This window comes from Notamacropus eugenii, chromosome 4 (assembly GCF_028372415.1).
Source record: "Notamacropus eugenii isolate mMacEug1 chromosome 4, mMacEug1.pri_v2, whole genome shotgun sequence".
Classification (NCBI taxonomy): domain Eukaryota; kingdom Metazoa; phylum Chordata; class Mammalia; order Diprotodontia; family Macropodidae; genus Notamacropus; species Notamacropus eugenii.
The window spans coordinates 2,417,293-2,434,871 of NC_092875.1; the positions used below are offsets into that span (position 1 = coordinate 2,417,293).

At 39.5% G+C, this 17,579-nt stretch overlaps 1 protein-coding gene across 1 annotated transcript in view; it reads right to left on the reverse strand.

Annotated features, from left to right (window-relative positions):
- The window catches only part of LOC140502776 (uncharacterized), a 51,141-nt gene that overhangs the window by 14,132 nt on the left and 19,430 nt on the right, over positions 1 to 17,579 (reverse strand). Inside the window, 5 exon segments of the mRNA XM_072606773.1 lie at positions 6,672 to 6,937; positions 6,939 to 7,012; positions 7,014 to 7,207; positions 7,210 to 7,340; positions 9,915 to 10,908. Of these exon segments, the coding sequence (XP_072462874.1) occupies positions 6,672 to 6,937; positions 6,939 to 7,012; positions 7,014 to 7,207; positions 7,210 to 7,340; positions 9,915 to 10,908 (1,659 nt within the window).

A 17,579-nucleotide genomic window follows, 5' to 3' on the forward strand; every position in this document is an offset into this window, starting at 1 on the left:
CGGCCCTTCTGCCCTCGGAGACTCCCCAGGGCAGCAGGAGGGTCCGGGATGTCGCCCAGAAGGTGGGGGCCGGTGGGCCTCTGCTGCCCGGATCCAGACCCTGGCTGGGAGGAGCCAAGGGCCGCAGGCGCGAGCAGAGGGATCAGGCGCCGCTGCGCCCCCTGGAGGGCGAAGGTGGACTGACCACCAAAGTCTTCAAAAACAGATGTTAAAAATGATTTCTACATGAAACTGGAAATAATGGGGTATAGAAATCTCTCTTGCCCTGTACGAAAGTAAGAGGGGAGGGATAAGTGGGCGAGGGAGGAAAGTTGGGGGGAAAGGTGATCAGAATGCTTGCCATCTTGGGGTGCAAGGAAGGGGAGGAACGGGGAGAACATTTGGAACGGAAAACGTTGTGGAGATGAATATGGACGCGTGGAGGATCAAATAAACAAACCAAGCGATCATGTTTAAAACAAAGCGCCTTCCCTCCCCTTCCCCCCCAGCCTGGCTTCAGGCTTCTCAGCCAGCATCTCACCTTCTGGTACCTAAAAGTCTGAGAGACTTCTTCCTGAAGAGACTCCTCCTAGGCCTCCAGAGTCCCCCCCGGGGCCACACACCCCCAAAATGGCCTTGGCTGAGAGTTCTGCCTCTTCCACCCCTCCATCGTGTCCCTCATCCTTCCATGCTCTGGGGCTCAGAGCCTCCTCCTTCTCTACAGAAAAGACAGATTAGCTGCAATGACAGCGAATGGCCCTTAGGTGAACTGAGATTCTGCATGGTACCATAACTGCAAGTCCAGTGTGGATGGGACGGAGTTTATCCCAAACCAGTTGGGACTCCTTCCTTGAGCACAGTCATTATGGTCAACTGGCAGTTGCCTGGACAATAGCTGACGGGACCACATAACTGTGTTTACCTTCACAAGATACTATTCGCAGAATTTTTCCATGAATGTGTTCTTTAAATAGGGAAATCCATCAGACCATATAGGTATGACCTAAATAACATCCCTTATGAATAAGCATGTGGAGGTGATGAATAGATTGAAGGGATCAGATCAGGTAGACAGAGTACCTCAAGAACTATGCATAGAGATTTGCAACACTGGATAAGAGACAGGAAAAAAATTCCAAAGAAAAAGAACAAGAAACCATAATGGTGTCTGATGAGGCTGTAGAAATAACTAAAGATGGAAAGAAAGGGAAATGGAAAGGAGAAAGGGAAAGATACAAGTGAAGGCAGAATTCCAGAGAATAGGAAGATGAGATAAGGTTTGCTTAAATGATAAATGTAAAGAAATAGAAGAACACAATAAAATGGGAAAGATGAGATCTCTTCAAGAAAATTAGAGATATCATTTCACGTACCAATAAAGTTATACTTAAGATTCTTTAAGCTGGCCTTCAGCAATATGTGAATTACCAGAAAAACAGGCTAGTTTTCAAAGAAGCAGAAGAAGTAGACACCGAATTGTCAAACCTAACCCTAAATTCTTTGGATTATGATGAAATCAAGGGAGTTTCAGAAAAGAAACCTACTTCTTCACAGAACACCGTAATGCTTTTGCCTGTTTGGATCACAACAAAATATGGCTAGTCTTCAAAGAGATGGGAGCACCAAATCACCTTACCTGTATCCAGAGGAATCTGTTTGAAGGCCAAGAGGCAACAGGTAGAACTGAACATGGAACAATGGATTGCTTTCACATCGGAAATGTAGGGCAACAAGGTTGTATGTTGTCATGTATTTTGTCTAACTTGGATGCAAAGTACATCATATGAAATGCCAGGCAAGAGGAATCAAAGGGTGGAATTCAAGTCATCAGAAGAATTATGAACAATTTCAGATATGCAGATGGTACCACTCTGATGGCTGAAAGTGAAGAGGAATTAATTGATGAGGGTGAAAGAGGAGAGTACAACAGTTGGCTTGCTAACTATGGTACCAGAAAAAACATAAGGAATAAACTAAAGATTAATTCTAAAGCACTGATTAAGGTCAAACTGTTTACTTGCAATATATGAAAATATTATTCGTAGTAATAGTATTCTCAAAACTGGTGCCATTACTAAGGTAGTTTGAAAGAAAAATTGTGGCTGACTTATGTATGATGGTGTGATTCTAAAAAACAAAACTGACTAGGAAAAGGTAAAAAGGAGTAGTTATCTCATAAAAACAGGGCATGGAAGGAAGAACTAATACAGAGGAAATAAATGTTAGAGGGCTGGTGATTTTGGAAACTTACTCTCATCTGATTTGGTGAGGAAACAACATACATCAGAAGAGGTTTACAAGTCTACAGAACATTCAGAAAAATTAGAAAACTGGGGGATAGGTTTAGAGAAGGACTTTTGTAAATGGATATAGAATAAGATTAGGAGGATGGGTGGAGAAGAGAAGGGAGGAGTTATTAGAGAGATGGGTAAAACAAGGAAAGAGAGGGTAAAAGGAAAAGATAAGGTAGTCAGGATAGGGTAGAAAGAGATGCTGAGAAGGAAAATAATGAGTAAAATTAAACTGGTGGGAAATTCGCACACAGCAATTAGCACTTTCTCAAATCTCTACTATGAGTCATTTCCCAATTGATAAATGGATAAAGGATAAGAACAGGCAGTTTACCAATGAAGAAATCAAAACAATTTATAGTCATAAAAAAGGGTCTAAATCATTATTGACTAGAGAAATGCAGATTCTAACAACCTTGAGATATCAATTTAAAACTACCAGATTTGGTAAAATGATAGAAGAAGGAAATGACCAATATTGTAGAAAATGTGGAAAAATTAGGGTACTAATTCATTGTTGGTGGAATTGTAAAATGATTCAACCTTTTGGAGGGCAATTTCAAATTATGCCCTTTGGGCACCTGTTCTATTTCCATACATTATTAGGGGAAAAGGAAAGGAGTCTACATGTTGTAAAATGTTTATAGTAGCTCTATCTGGAGTGGCAAAGTAGTGAAAATTGCATGGATGGCCATCAATGGGGAAACATTTTAACAAATTGTGGTATATGATTGTAATGGAACACTACTGTGCTATTTGAAATGAACTCAAGAATTTACAAAAACATGGAAAATGAGCATGAAATATTGAAGACTGAAAGCAGCAGAACCAAGAGAACACTGTATACAGTAACATCAATATTGTTTGTAGAATGACTTTGAGTGAACAAGATATTTTGTCTATTATATACACCCGAATTAGCTATAAAGGACATATGAAGAATGATGCTATCTGCATCAAGAGAAAGAAGTGATAAATAGAAGTATATGTAGAATAATATATGCACACCTATTAGTGCCTCATTATAGCCATTTCTAGGTTGGGGGGTTGAGGAAAGAAAAAAATTACATGATAATTTTGTTGTATATTTCAAAGGAATAGCAAATTTTGGGTAGTGGATTTGCAGTTTCATGTATGATCATCATTTTTATTGTAATATGTTATAAAAATGCTTTATTCCACAACATAAAAATACATTAAAATAATTTTAAAGAGCTATTTTGAAGCTACACACACATACACACACACACACACATATATATATGCATGTATATATGTATATATTCTAAGATTTTACCAACTGGTCCCATCACTTCCTGGCAAACAGAGGGAGAAGAAATGGAAGCAGCATTTTATGTCCTTGGGCTTAAAGATCACTGCAGATGGTGTCTGCAGCCATGAAATTAAAAGATTCTTCTTTCTTCAAAGGAAAGCAATGGCAAATCTGAACGGCATCCTAAACAGCAGAGACATCACCTTGCCAACAAAAGTCCAAACAGTCACAGGTAGGGGTCTTTCTGCTGTATGAGGAAAGCTGAGTGCCACAGAATCAACACTTTTAAATTGTGGTGCTGGAGAAGACTTTTGAGAGTCCCTTGGACAGCACAAGGGTGAAACCAGGCAATACTTAAAGAAATGAATTCATCCTATTCACAGGAGGGTCAAACACTGAAGGTGAAATACTTTGCCCATATAATGAGAAGAGGGGATTCATTAGGAAAAACCCTGATGTTGGGGAAGATAGAAGGAAAAAGGAGAACAAGAAAGCAGAGAATGAGATGGATAATGTCATGGAAAAAACAAACAGGAACTTGGACAGGATTTGAAAGACAGAGGAGGATAGATGGGTCTGGTCTGCTATGGTCTGTGGGGTCACAGAGAGCCAGACAAGCCTGTAACGACTGAACAACAAATCAGTCTACACGGTCATGATGGCCATAAGACAATCAGGCCTAATTTGATGACAATGGTTTTCGTGCATAGATTCTATAAGTTAAAGCCTTCCTTCAGAAGAGAGTGCATTGGTAGTCTCAAGATCACGAGGACTAATTGTCACAATGAAACTCAGGTCAACTGAGGTACAAAGCTCTGAGCACTAGCAGTTTATTAGTTAACATGAATTTACTAATGAAGAGAGAAAATGACTTCCCCAACAAAATCACAGACATGGAGGATGAAAGGCAGCACCCTCCCCACCCCAGCTTAAGGATGGAACAAAGAACAGAAGGTGGTAGGTAGGGAAAATAATATAAATGGTTAAGCATCATGGGGGAGCTTCCTTGACACAAAGTGAGTTGCAGCTGTTGTTGAGATAATGATTCCTTTTGAAGTAAAGCGTCTTAAGGGAGCACTGAACTTTTAAACATGGCTCAGAGTTTTTATTCAGTTAAAAGGGACTGACAAGAAAACTGAACTTTTGCATTTAACTGAGAGAGGAACTCATGAGCTTCTTCAGACGATGATTATTGCTGGTCCTTTGTTTGCAAGTGAATTGGATTTAAGTGAGGCAGAGCTGTGCAAAGTCACCAACCTCACTCTCTCCTCCAGAGTTCTCAGAGTTCAGTGGCAAGACATAGGTCAAGACAAGCCATGATCTCCCCCATTTCTAACTAATCTATGAACACACCCGTAACTGGCGTATTTTAGGGTGCCCAAGTCATGGTTCCACCATTGTTAGCAAGAACAGATTACGCAATTAGAAGATTTTAAAAAGTAATTTATAGTCTAGTTTGGTGGCAATTTTGGCAGCTACCTCAAGACAAATAAATATGGATAAACATGATATCTATTTCTATTATTTATTATAAATTGGAGATAATCAGAAAGAGACATTGCCTGGTTGGAATACATCCAAAGGACTATGAATATGATGGATTGGAGACCACATCAAGTGAGGATCAGTTGAAAGAAGTCAAGCTGCTTACCCTGAAGAGAAAATGTGGTGGGCAACCTGAAATACTCTTCAAATACCTGAAAGGTTATCATGTGTGAGATGAATCACACATGTTCTGTTTGACCACAGAGAGAAGACCTAGTGTAAGCTGTAAGAGATAGATTTCAGCCTGGCATGATGAATAGAGTCCTAATCATGGGCTGCCTTCCTAGAAGACTTTGAGGAAGAAATATTTTCAGAGAGATGCCTCTCCAGGTATGAGTCTGGCCCAGATGGCCCGTAAAGACCCTTCTAACTCAAGATTCTCTGATCAATTCAGTGACAAGGCAACACAAGGTGGGCTTGGGTCCTCATTAGCATCCAAATGGATTTCATTAGAAACCTTTCTGGCTGTCAGTATTTGCCTTTTCTGGCAAAGCAAAACTCTTGAGACTTGCACTGATGAGAGAATATAGCGACTTCCCGTAATACCTCTTGAATTGCTCCCCATATCCAACCTGTTGGTGTCTGAACTGTGAACTGGAAACAATCACTCTCATGAGGGTGCTGTCCTCAGGACCAGAGCCCTTCATTGATCTGCAGAGAGCACGTGACAGGCAGCCCAGATGCCTCTGATATGGAATGGAGTTCCTTTCCCTTTCCCTTCCAGGCTGGCAGAGCAGAAGCAACCATGGGAAGCTTTGTAGCAAGAAATTGCAAGTCCTCTTGCCTGCCTAGAAGGGGCTGCTTTGTTGACACAATGCTTCTGCTCTGCCTCAAGTTCATCAAGGGAATCTCTGCCTCATCATCATGATTGTTGGGTCACCAAAATCAGGAGGCAGAAAAGATCTCAAGCTAATGAGAAGTTTCTTGATTGTCATATGCAGTGGCCTTGATGTAGGCTGAATACATGCATGGAGATGCCCTGTGGGAGAACACATTTCCCTAAATTGCTCCAATTTTTATATCCTTGATCAAGCAAATCTGATTTCTTCCCTTCACCAAAGATTGTTCCCCAGTTGACATTAACTCAAAATCTTTTCCTTATCCTGAAGACATTCTATTTCTGAGAACATTCAGATGGATTCTCTCACTTAGTTCTGTAGATTATCAGCCTATTACCTCCATTTCTGGCTGCCCAACCTGGAGGAATTACTGTGGATTACTTTTCTTATCTCACCTTTCTGTTATAGTCAGATACAAAATAAAACTTCATCTGTCACCTCCATGTTCTAGAGAAAGGCATGTACCCATTGAGCACATTCACAAGATTTCTTCTCATTATAAATCCTCTGATGAGAGGATAAGAGATGACCTCTGCCTGAAAGCCTTCCTACGCTGAGTCCACAGATGGCTTGTACCCAGAGTGAATTTTCTGCTAAGAAACTCTGTACTCCATTTCAATACCTTTCCTCATTCAGGTCAGTTGGAAGATTCCTACATCTCTCATGAATTCTCTAATGGTAAACAAGGACAGACATTAGCTTTACCACAAAGTGGTACATACTTTCTTCAGTGGGTACATTCACAAGGTTTTTCTTCAGTGTGGATTCTCTAATGTACAATAAGAGAAGGCTTCTGTGTGAAAGTCTTTCTACATTGGGTACATTCAAAAGTTTTCTCACCAGTGTGGATTATCTGATGAACAATAAAACCAGCTCTCTGTGGAAAAGCCTTTCCACATGGATTGCATTTATAAGGTTTCTCTTCACTGTGGATTCTCTGGTGTTCAACAAGATACCCCTTCCTTGTGTAAGTCTTTCTACATTGATTACATTCATAAGATTTCTCTCTAGTGAATTTTCTGATATTTAACAAGACTGGAGAGACATCTGAAAGCCTTTCCACATTGATTGCAGTCATAAGGTTTTTTCTCTAGTGTGGATTCTCATATGAGAAGTAAGATACCTGTTCAATCTAAAAGTCTTTTCACAATGATTACGATCAGAAGGTTTCTCTCCAGTGTGGATTCCTTCATGACTAACAAGATTGGGCTTCCATATAAAAGTCTTCCCACAATGATTACATTTATAATATGTCTCTGTAGTGTGGCTTTTCTGATATGACTAGAGATATATCTGAAAGCTTTTCCATATTGGTGACAGTCATAAGATTTCTCTTCAGTATGGATTCTCAGGTGAGCAATAAAATATCTCCTCAATCTAAAAGCCTTTCTACATTTATTATAGTCATAAGGTGTAATGGTAATTCAAAGAATGTAATGGTAATTTAAATGGGAAGATCTTTCCCATTCATTAACAGGTCCATGTGACCTGCCTGGGTTCATGTGGAAGTCTGAGTCACATGGAGTCTGTGGGGGGAGGAGTTTGCTGAATGTGTGGATCAAGAAGGGTGAAGCAGAGCTGAGAGGAAATTGTTGTCACAACTGAGGGAGAGAGAGAAAGCAGGCAGCTGGCTAGCATGAGTGGGAGAGCTTGTTTGTGATTTTTTTTTAAGGGAGCTGTTTTGTGGGAAGGCCCCAGCAGGAGAAAGGCTTGGGAACGGTAGTGCACCCTGCATGTTATTGTGCATAGATTTCTTTGTTGCTATGATGGATTTGGCTTTCTGATGTTTGAATAAATGTTTTGGTTCTGTCTTCCATGTGGAGAGTCTGTTGTATTTCATGATTCAGAATATACACTGGCATATTCATGGCTGCCATAGGTGCTGTGAATATTGCATTGGTGCTACAAATGACGACAAGGATGGGATCATGAAATATCAGACCTTCATTTTGAGATAGCAAGACTTTAGAGAGAGAAATAAATATCCAAGGGTGGGAGGATTTACCTTATTCCTCCCTGGCAAGAGAATGGGCTAAAAGTACAGGACTCTGTGAATATTGGGAACTGAAGTTACAGAAGAGAGGAGCCAGAGATTTAGAAACGTGTTTAAAGAATATCAATAGCACCAGGGAAAGAACTGGCAGGGGTATGTAGGAGAGGTTGGGCCTTGCTAACAAGTTATATACAAGTTGTATATAAAAGCACAGACAAGCTGCTAGAAGAGAAAGCTCAGATGGAAAGGGAGTTGGCTAGTTTGCATGAGAAGCTTTTTATGCTGCAGCATTCAAATTCTCCTTTAGAAGAACAAAGTAGACAGTCTGAGATAGTAGAAGAAAAAGCTGTCATTAGTCTAGTTCACAAAAAAAAAAGCAAAAAGGAAATAAGAGGCGGGATGTGTGGGAGGTTTCTCAGGCAGAAGCATGCCCAATAATAAGGTGGAAATGGAGAATCAGGGGAACCACACAGTGTTTGGGGAGGTAATTGAGGATTTTACTCAGCAGGAGATGAAAGACATTTTGAGTCGGTTCATCTAAAGGATGGGAGAATCATTGGTATGATGGATGGTGAGACTCAATGAAAAAGATAAATTTCTTCAAGAGAGAAGAGTAAATAGCCAGTAGATTCAAAGTCAGAATAGACTGACAAGAAAAGAATTGTTTACTGCTCTGTTGAGAACAGGGGTAGATTTTGGAAGAATAAATGGCAGTCCAACAAATGAACTATACAAAATGTAGCAAGAAAAAGGGCTTGATATTAGATTGAGAAGGGAAATAAGAACTACCTCTACAGATCCTCCTGAAATATATCCAGGTTCATCACACCTACAGGGAAAATAGGAAGTTGGCCAGGCCCCAACTCAGATTAAAGAAAGTATGGCTCTAGCCAGAATGATGAACCTAAAATCTCAAATTAGAAAAGAGTAAACAATAGTCAATGAGTCTATGATAATGAGTTCATGGCCCCAGAAGCATGGCTTATCCTATCCACCCTGCTTCTGGTTAATCTCCTTGTTTCTTTTTGGCTTTTTGTCTGTTCACCTTGTTTGTCAGATTTGCTTTGTGCAGGCTTAATACCCTCCACATTTAGATACCTGATCACTTAATCTGGATGTCACCCCCTGTCTGATATGCTGTGTCATCCTTGGACCTGGCATAGACCAAGGTCCAGATGCTGGCTGAGGAACTGACCTCTTGAGTGGGACCTCTTGGGGTAGGGACAGCTCTGTGTCCATTCTCAGCAGGAAGTAGTTATGGAAGAATAGACCTTTGCCCCTTAACCCCAGGGATTTGGGGCCCCATTCATTCTGGGGGGAGTGATGGGGTACTGGTGTTAAATCCCTACCCTGAGATATTGTTTCATATGCTTATTTTATCTTCTCCATTAAAGTTCTGTTGATACCAGTTGTTCTACCAGACTGATAATGAATACAAAAGATCTTGGGGATGAATGTAATGGTAGATGAAAGAATGCAATGGTAATTTAAATGGGAAGATCTTTCCCATTCATTAACAGGTCCATGTGACTTGCCTAGGTCACCTGAAAGTCTGAGTCACATGGAGTCTGTGGTGGGAGGAGTTTGCTGAACCAGTGGAACAGGAAAGGTGGAGCAGAGCTGAAAGGAAATTGGTCACAATAGTCAGAACTGAGGGAGAGAGAGAAAGTAGGCAGCTGGCTAGTGTAAGTGGGAGAACTTGTTTGTGATTTGTTTAAGGTAGCTGGTTTGTGAGAAGGCCCCAGCAGGGGGAAGGCTTGAGAATGGTAGTGCCCCCTGCATAGTTATTGTGAATAGATTTCTTTGTTGCTATGATGAATCTGACTTTCTAGTGTTGGGATTTGGCTTTCTGGTATTTTAATAAATGTTTTGGTTCTATCTTCCATGTGGAAAGTCTGTTGTATTTTGAGATTCAGAATTGCAATGGCATATTCATGACTGCCATAGGTGCTGTGAATATTGTGTTGGCACTACATGTTGGTGCTACATAAGGTTTCTCTCCACTGTGGGTTCTTCGATGTTTAATGAGACCATCCATCCGTGTAAAAGTCTTTCCACATTGATTACAATCATAAGGTTTCTCTCCAGTGTGGGTTCTCTGATGTGTAATAAGACGAACCCTCCTTGTAAAAGCCTTTCCACATTGATTGCATTCATATGGTTTCTCTCCAGTGTGGATCCTCTGATGTTCAACAAGACTGTCCTTCCATCTATAAGTCTTTCCACACTGATTACATTTATAAGGTTTATCTCCACTGTGGGTTCTCTGATGTTCAAGAAGACTGTTCTTCCATCTGTAAGTCTTTCCACACTGATTACATTCATAAGGTTTCTCTCCAGTGTGGATCCTCTGATGCTGAAGAAGACCATCATTACATGTAAAAGTCTTTCCACATAGATAACATTTATAAGGTTTCTCTCCAGTGTGTGTTCTCTGATGTTTAATAAGATGAGCCCTCTGTATAAAAGCTTTTCCACACTGATTACATGCATAAGGTTTCTCTCCAGTATGTATTCTCTGATGTGCAATAAGACATCTTTTCTCTCTAAAAGCCTTTTCACACTGATTACATTCATAAGGTTTCTCTCCAGTGTGTACTCTCTGATGTATAATAAGACAAGTCCTCTGTATAAAAGCCTTTCCACATTGATTACATTTATAATGTTTCTCTCCAGTGTGGATCCTCCGATGTTGAATAAGACCATCCTTCCATGTAAAAGTATTTCCACATTGAAAACATTCATAAAGGTTCTGTGCAGTATGGATTCTCTGATGTGCAATAAGATATTTCCTCTGTGTAAAAATATTTCCACGTTGTTTACAGTCATAATATTTCTCTGCAGTATGGATACTCTCAGGTGTTGTGCAGACTTCTCTCCAATTGAAGTCAGAAGCACCATCACTCCTGAGTCTTTGTTTTTCCATTTCTTCCAGAAAAATGCTTAGGTCTTCAGTAATTTCCTTCATTTCCAGTCTGATCTCTCCTTCTGGAAAAAAGAAGCCAACAATAAAAAAGTAGACACTACACATACACTTGTATATATTTATATGCCCTATGTTCCATAGATAGGACAAAAACTCAGTTACTTTCTATTTCTCAGGGCAAAGAGAAACATCTTAGAAGGGCAGAAATGATCATTTCAAAATGCCCTTAGCTCATATCCCAAGGACGATTTAATTTCCAAAAAGCTTCAGGCCTGAATTTACGTTGGATCCTCACATGAAACCTGTGACACAGGTAGGGACACCATTCTCATCACATTGACAACTCAGACCATTGGCTCAAAATGGCTGAGTGACTTTACCCACATCCTAGCAGTTGAGACTAGAATCCAAACCCAATGAATGGGTCTGCTCTGTCCGTAGTACTTGACAAATTATCTCCACTTTCAATCTTTTTCTCTCTCTTTCCCTTTCATTGTCAGCACTTTTGATGCTTTCTTCATAGCTACAATGGCATTTGGTGCACATATACTATATATTCAAATTATTTCATGATCTATTTTACTAGTAACCATAACCTAATTTCCCTAGGGATCACTTTCAATCTTATTTTTCCTGTGCATTATCTGAGTTCACATGCAGAATGCCAACACTTTCCTGTACTTACCTGAGGCATAAGGGATTTTGTTTTGAACCATTAATTTTTTGAGATAGTCATTACTTATTTCTTTTTAAGAATTATCTTTAAATGCCTCTGCTCACTACAATAAAATTAAAAGCTTCCTATGAAACACAATTGTTAAAAAAAAAAAAAAAGGCATGGCATTGCCCATGTCTGAAAATATCTGTCTGACACTGGAGTTGGAATCTATCACCCTTTGGTACTGAAGTGGACAGCATGCTTCACTACTGTTCTTCTTGCACCCCTTCCCCTTCAAAGGTTCATGAAGTCCTTGAAGGTCTAAGACAGTTGTTCAAGGGACTTGAGCTAAAAATTTGTCAGTGGCACCTTAAGTGGTAAATATTTGTCCAATTGGGTTACAAAGATATTTTTCTTCTAGGAGAAGAAGTATGTGCATCTTTCAACCTTAACAGCTGTTTTTAGTGGTGATTCCAAACTCTCATGGTCAGGAATACACAGCTTTTGGGGATCATGGAGTGAGTAACTCACACTCTGTTTCTGACAAAGTGCAGCATATTCTTTCAATTTCTCAACTTGACATCAAATTGTTTCCAAACTTCCAGGAAGGCTAGACATTTACATGCAAATGATCACAGGCATGCAAAGACCCCTGGTGGCTGTTTATCAGTACACTGGAGTTGTACTCTCCTTCTTGGTCTACCTTGTAATCACATCTCATCAAACATGAAATCACCAGATCAAGATGTCACTTGAGTTTACATTCTTGCAGCAGTGAGAACAAGCTATTGGAAAACCATCATCACCAGGCATGCACATTAGAGTCCACCATGAAACCATCAAGGACCTCCACAACCTTGCCATGAAAACAGACCTTAAAATGCCACTCATTGAAATGCTAATGCTGTTTTCTAGTTGAACAAGTACTCTGTTCATGTCGCTTTTCTTCTATCTGGCACCTTCTCAAAGGACTTGGTTGGCAACATGGGCACTCATTCAGTAAAGTCTCAGTGAAAGCATAGCCACTCTACCAATGGTAGAAATAACAAAGTCATGTCTGAAGAAATCCTAACCTTCCAATGGTTGTTTTGTACATAAACACTAACTAAAAAAAACAAACCACAACATCAAAACAATATTTGCAATTGACCCTGAAGCACATTTGTCATTTAACGTGGTACTTGGCAAGAGTCAACAGAAAAAGAAAATTTTAAAACAGTAATTAACAATTCATTGTGACTGCTTAGAGAGTAAAAGAAAAAAAATGGATTTCCATCTCCTGGAAGGATCTTGTCAAATTCACCCTCCATTTTCCATCTCATCCAGGGGGCAGAATTGTCAACATATTCTGTTATGAAATCATAATACAACTGCTAGTGCAGTGGATAGAATTGTGGGCTTTGAATCAGGAAGACCTGAGTCCCAATCCCAACTCAGAAAATTGCTAGTCTTATGACCCTAGGGAAGTCACAAAACCCCTGCTTGTGTCATTTTTTTTACCTGTAAAATGGGCATAATTATATCATATAATTCCTAGGGTTCCAATGAGGATAAAATGAGATGATATTTTTATACTGTATGAAACATAGTAGCTGCTGTATAAATGCTACCTATTACTTTCATTTGATTTTAACTCTTTCCTTCCCAATTCTACTCTCCTTCTAAAACCAATATTAGCCTCACCCCTTTTATTTCATCCAAAATATGGCCACAGGGAGGTGAAGCCAAGATGGCAGAGTGAGAGCAACTACTTACCTAAGCTCTAAGACAAACTCCTTCAGATACTTCTAAAAAGAAAATCTGAACAAATTTTAGAGTGGCAGAATACAATAGGAGACTAAGTGTGGCAAATTTCCAACCCAGGATAGACTGGAAGGTGGATGGGAAGGATCTGCTGCATGAGACTGGAAGAGCGTACAGCACACAGCCTGTACCAGCGCAGACCCCACCGTAGCAGAGCTACGCAGGAAGCCCCAGGTGGTCTAACACAGCAGCAGCACTGTATTAGCCCAGGATGGCAGTCCAGTGGAAGTGAGCAAGAGAGAACCACAGAACCCTAGATAACTGTAGCAGCCACACCTGAGAATATCAGCCCACATTTAATAAGTCTGTAAGTCACCTACTTGAATTTCTGGCAGCCAAGATGGTGGAATGATAAGCAAATGCTATCCCCCTCCTCTTGTTGACCTTGACAAATCTAGAGAATATTTACCCAGAAAAAATCCAAGAACAATGAGATCAGCTGAAGGGGTAGACCATCTCTTAACCTGTGAGGCTAGAAAAATTGCAAAGGGGGGTGGGAGGGTCCCTCTTGCTGTAGCTGAAGGAGACCAGTGCAGGACCAGAGCTGTCCCAGACAGCCGAACATCAGCAAACCAGGAGGAGATCCTGAGCCTCAAGGGGGTGGAGCCCATAATCACCAACACCAGGATTGCCTTAGCACACCTAGGGAAATCAGGAAGACCCTAGCACAAACAGAGTTCACCAACCACTCAACCTGCTGTGCTCTAGCTCAGCAGAGACCTCAGGTGGTTAGACCACCCCTCCCCCACACTTAACACAGATAGCTCCAGGGTAACTCCAGGGAAACTCAAAGACTTCACCTGGACTCTGCTTTGGCACACCAGCCAGCTCAGCACCAGGTAAACTACAGCATTCTACCTTCTAGCTGAAAGAACCAGAGGCCACAACACACAAAGCCCCACAATACACAAAGCCCCACAATACACAAAGCCTCAAATTCTAAGCACAAGACCTACAACAGACAGCCCCCTGTGCCCCAGAAGCAGAGATCCATTTTAAAATCCAGGAAAAAGGTGATCATCATTAGCAAGAAGCAAACAAGAAAAGATAACACCACAGAATCCTACTACAGGGACAAGGATGAAAACATGAATACCAAAAAGGTCAGCATTTAGACTGTACTCCCATCTGAAACTTCAGAAGGGAATAGGAAATAGTCTGAACCCAAAGAGCATTCTTGGAAGAGCTCAAGAAGGAGTTTAAAAGCCAGATTAGAGAATTAGAAGAAAAACTGGCCAATGATTTTAAAAATATGGAAAAAGAAAGCACAGAAGAATGAAAGGAAAATTGCACAAATGGAAAAGGAGGCACAAAACCTAACTGGGAAAATTGAATAAATGGAAAAGGAAGTACCAAAATTAACTGGAGAAAAGACTCCTTAAAAGGAACAACTGGACAGCTGGAAAAGGAGATGCAAAAGTTAACTGAAGAAAATAGTTGGATAAAATTAGAATTGGGCAAGTAGAAGCTAATGACTCTATGAGGCATCAAGAATGAATCAAACAGAATCTAAACAATGAAAAGATAGAAAAAAATGTAAAATATCTCATTGGAAAAACAACTGACCTGGAAAACAGGTCCAAGAGAGAAAAATCTAAGAATTATTGGTCTACCAGAAAGCCCTGATGAAAAAAGAGCCTGGACAACATCATCCAAGAAATCATCAAAGAGAAGTGCCCAGATGTCCTAGACACAGAGGGCAAAATAGTCATTGAAACAATCCATTGTTCACATACTGAAAGGAATCTCAAACTGAAAACACCAAGGAATATTACTGCAAATTCCAGAACTATCAAGTGAAGAAGAAAATACTGCAGGAAACCAGAAAGAAATAATACAAATATTAAGGAGCTACAGTCAGGATCACACAAGATCTTGTGGCTTCTACATTAAAAGATCAGAGGGACTGGAATATGATATTCCATAAGGCAAAGGAGATTGAACTACAATCAAGGATCAATTACCCATTAAAATTGAGCATAATATTACAGGCAAGGAGATGGACATTCAAGGAAATAAGGGATTTCCAGACCTTCCTGATGAAAAGGCCAGAGCTCAATAGAAAAATTGATCTTCAAACATAAGTCTTAAGAGAGGCATAAAAAAGGTAAACAGGAGGAATAAAAACCTGTTATTCAATATTGGCAAACTGTTTACATCCCTATAAGGGAAGATGATACTTGTTAATCTTGAGAATTATGTATTTATTGTGACATGTAAAAGGGATATACATAGATAGAGGGAGTGGGTATGAAGTAAACGATATGATGATAAAAATGTGATTCAGGGGTGTAAATGGACTGTAACTGGAGATGTGAAAAGGAGGAGGTAGTAAAAGGTAAAATGCATCACAGGGAGACACACAAAAACATATTATAGTAGAAGGAAAGAGGGGTGGGAGATGAGCATCATTTGAGATATACTCTCATCTGATTTGGTTCAAGGAGGGAACATCAAACTCAGTAAAGTATAGAAATCTAACTACCTCTAAAGGTAGCGTGAGGGGAAAGGGGAAAGAAAAGGGAGGGGATTCAAAAGGGAGACAAAAGGGAGAGAAGAAGTAGTAAAGGAAAAGGGAGTAAAAGGAAGGAGGGTTGAAAGAAGGGAGGGAATACTGAGGAAAGCAATGGTCAAAAATTAAAACTCTGTTGAGGAGGGGAAGGGAGAAGGGAGAACTAAAAGCATAAATGGGGGGAAAAGGATGGAGGGAAAGGCACAGATAGTAATCATAACTATGAATGTGAATGGAATGAACTCTCCCATAAAATGAAGGTGGATAGCAGAATGGACTAAAAACCATAATCCAATATGTTGTTTACAGGAAATACATTTGAAACTGGGGATACACACAGGGTAAAGGTAAAATCTGAAGCAGATTATATTGTGCTTCAGATGATGCAAAAAAAAGCAGGGTTAGCAATTCTAATCTCAGACAAAACAAAAGCAGAAACAGATCTAATCAAAAGAGATAAGGAAGGAAACTATATCCTGTTACAAGGTACCATAGACAATGAAGCAATATCATTATTAAACATATATGCTCCAAGTGGTATAGCACTCAGATTCTTAGAGGACAAGTTAAGGGAGTTACAGGAAGAAATGGGCAGGAAAACCATAATAGTGGGGGACCTCAACGTCCCCCTCACTGAACTGGATAAATCTAATCTCAAAATAAACAAGAATGAAGTTAAGGTGGTGAATAAAACTCTAGATAAAACAGATATAATAGATCTCTGGAGAAAACTGAATGGTGATAGAAAGGAATATACTTTTTTCTCGTGGTACATGGCACGTATACAAAAACTGACCATGTACTAGGGCATAGAAACCTCACAATCCACTGCAGAAAGGCAAAGATAGTCAATGAATCCTTCTCAGATCACAATGCAATTAAAATTATATGTAATAAAAGGCCATGGAAAAATAGACCAAAAATTAAGTGGAAACTAAATAATCTAATTCTAAAGAATGAGTGGGTTAAACAACAAATCCTTGAAACAATCAACAGCTTCATTCAAGAGAATGACAATAATGAGACAACCTATCAAAACTTATGAGATACTGCAAAAGCAGTTCTTAGGGGAAGTTTTATATCATTGAATGCCTACATGAATAAAATAGAGAAAGAGGAGATGAATGACTTGGGCATGCAGCTGAAAAAGCTAGAAAAAGAACAAATTGAAAATCCCCAAGTAAATATCAAATTAGAAATACTGAAAACCAAAGGAGAGATTAATAAAATTGAAATTAAGAAAACTATTGAACTAATAAATAAAACTAAGAGTTGGTTTTATGAAAAAAGCAATAAGATTGGTAAACCTGTTGTCAATTTGATTTAGAAAAAGAAAGAAGAAAACCAAGCTACCAATATCAGAAATGAAAAGGGTGAACTCACCTCTAACAAGCAGGAAATTAAAGCAATAATTAGAAATTACTTTGCCCAACTGTATGCCCATAAATTTGGCAATATAAATGAGATGGATGAATATTCTAAAAAATATAAATTGCCCAGAGTAACAGAAGAGGAAGTTGAATATTTAAATAATCCCATCTCAGAAAAAGAGATTGAATAAGCCATCAATGATCTCCCTAGGAAAAAATCTCCAGGTCTAGATGGATTTACAAATAAATTCTATCAAACATTTAAAGAACAGTTAATTTCAATACCATATAGACTATTTGGGAAAATGAGGGAAGAAGGAGTCCTACCAAATTCTTTTTATGATACAGATATGGTTCTGATACCTAAACCAGGAAGAGCCAAAACAGAGA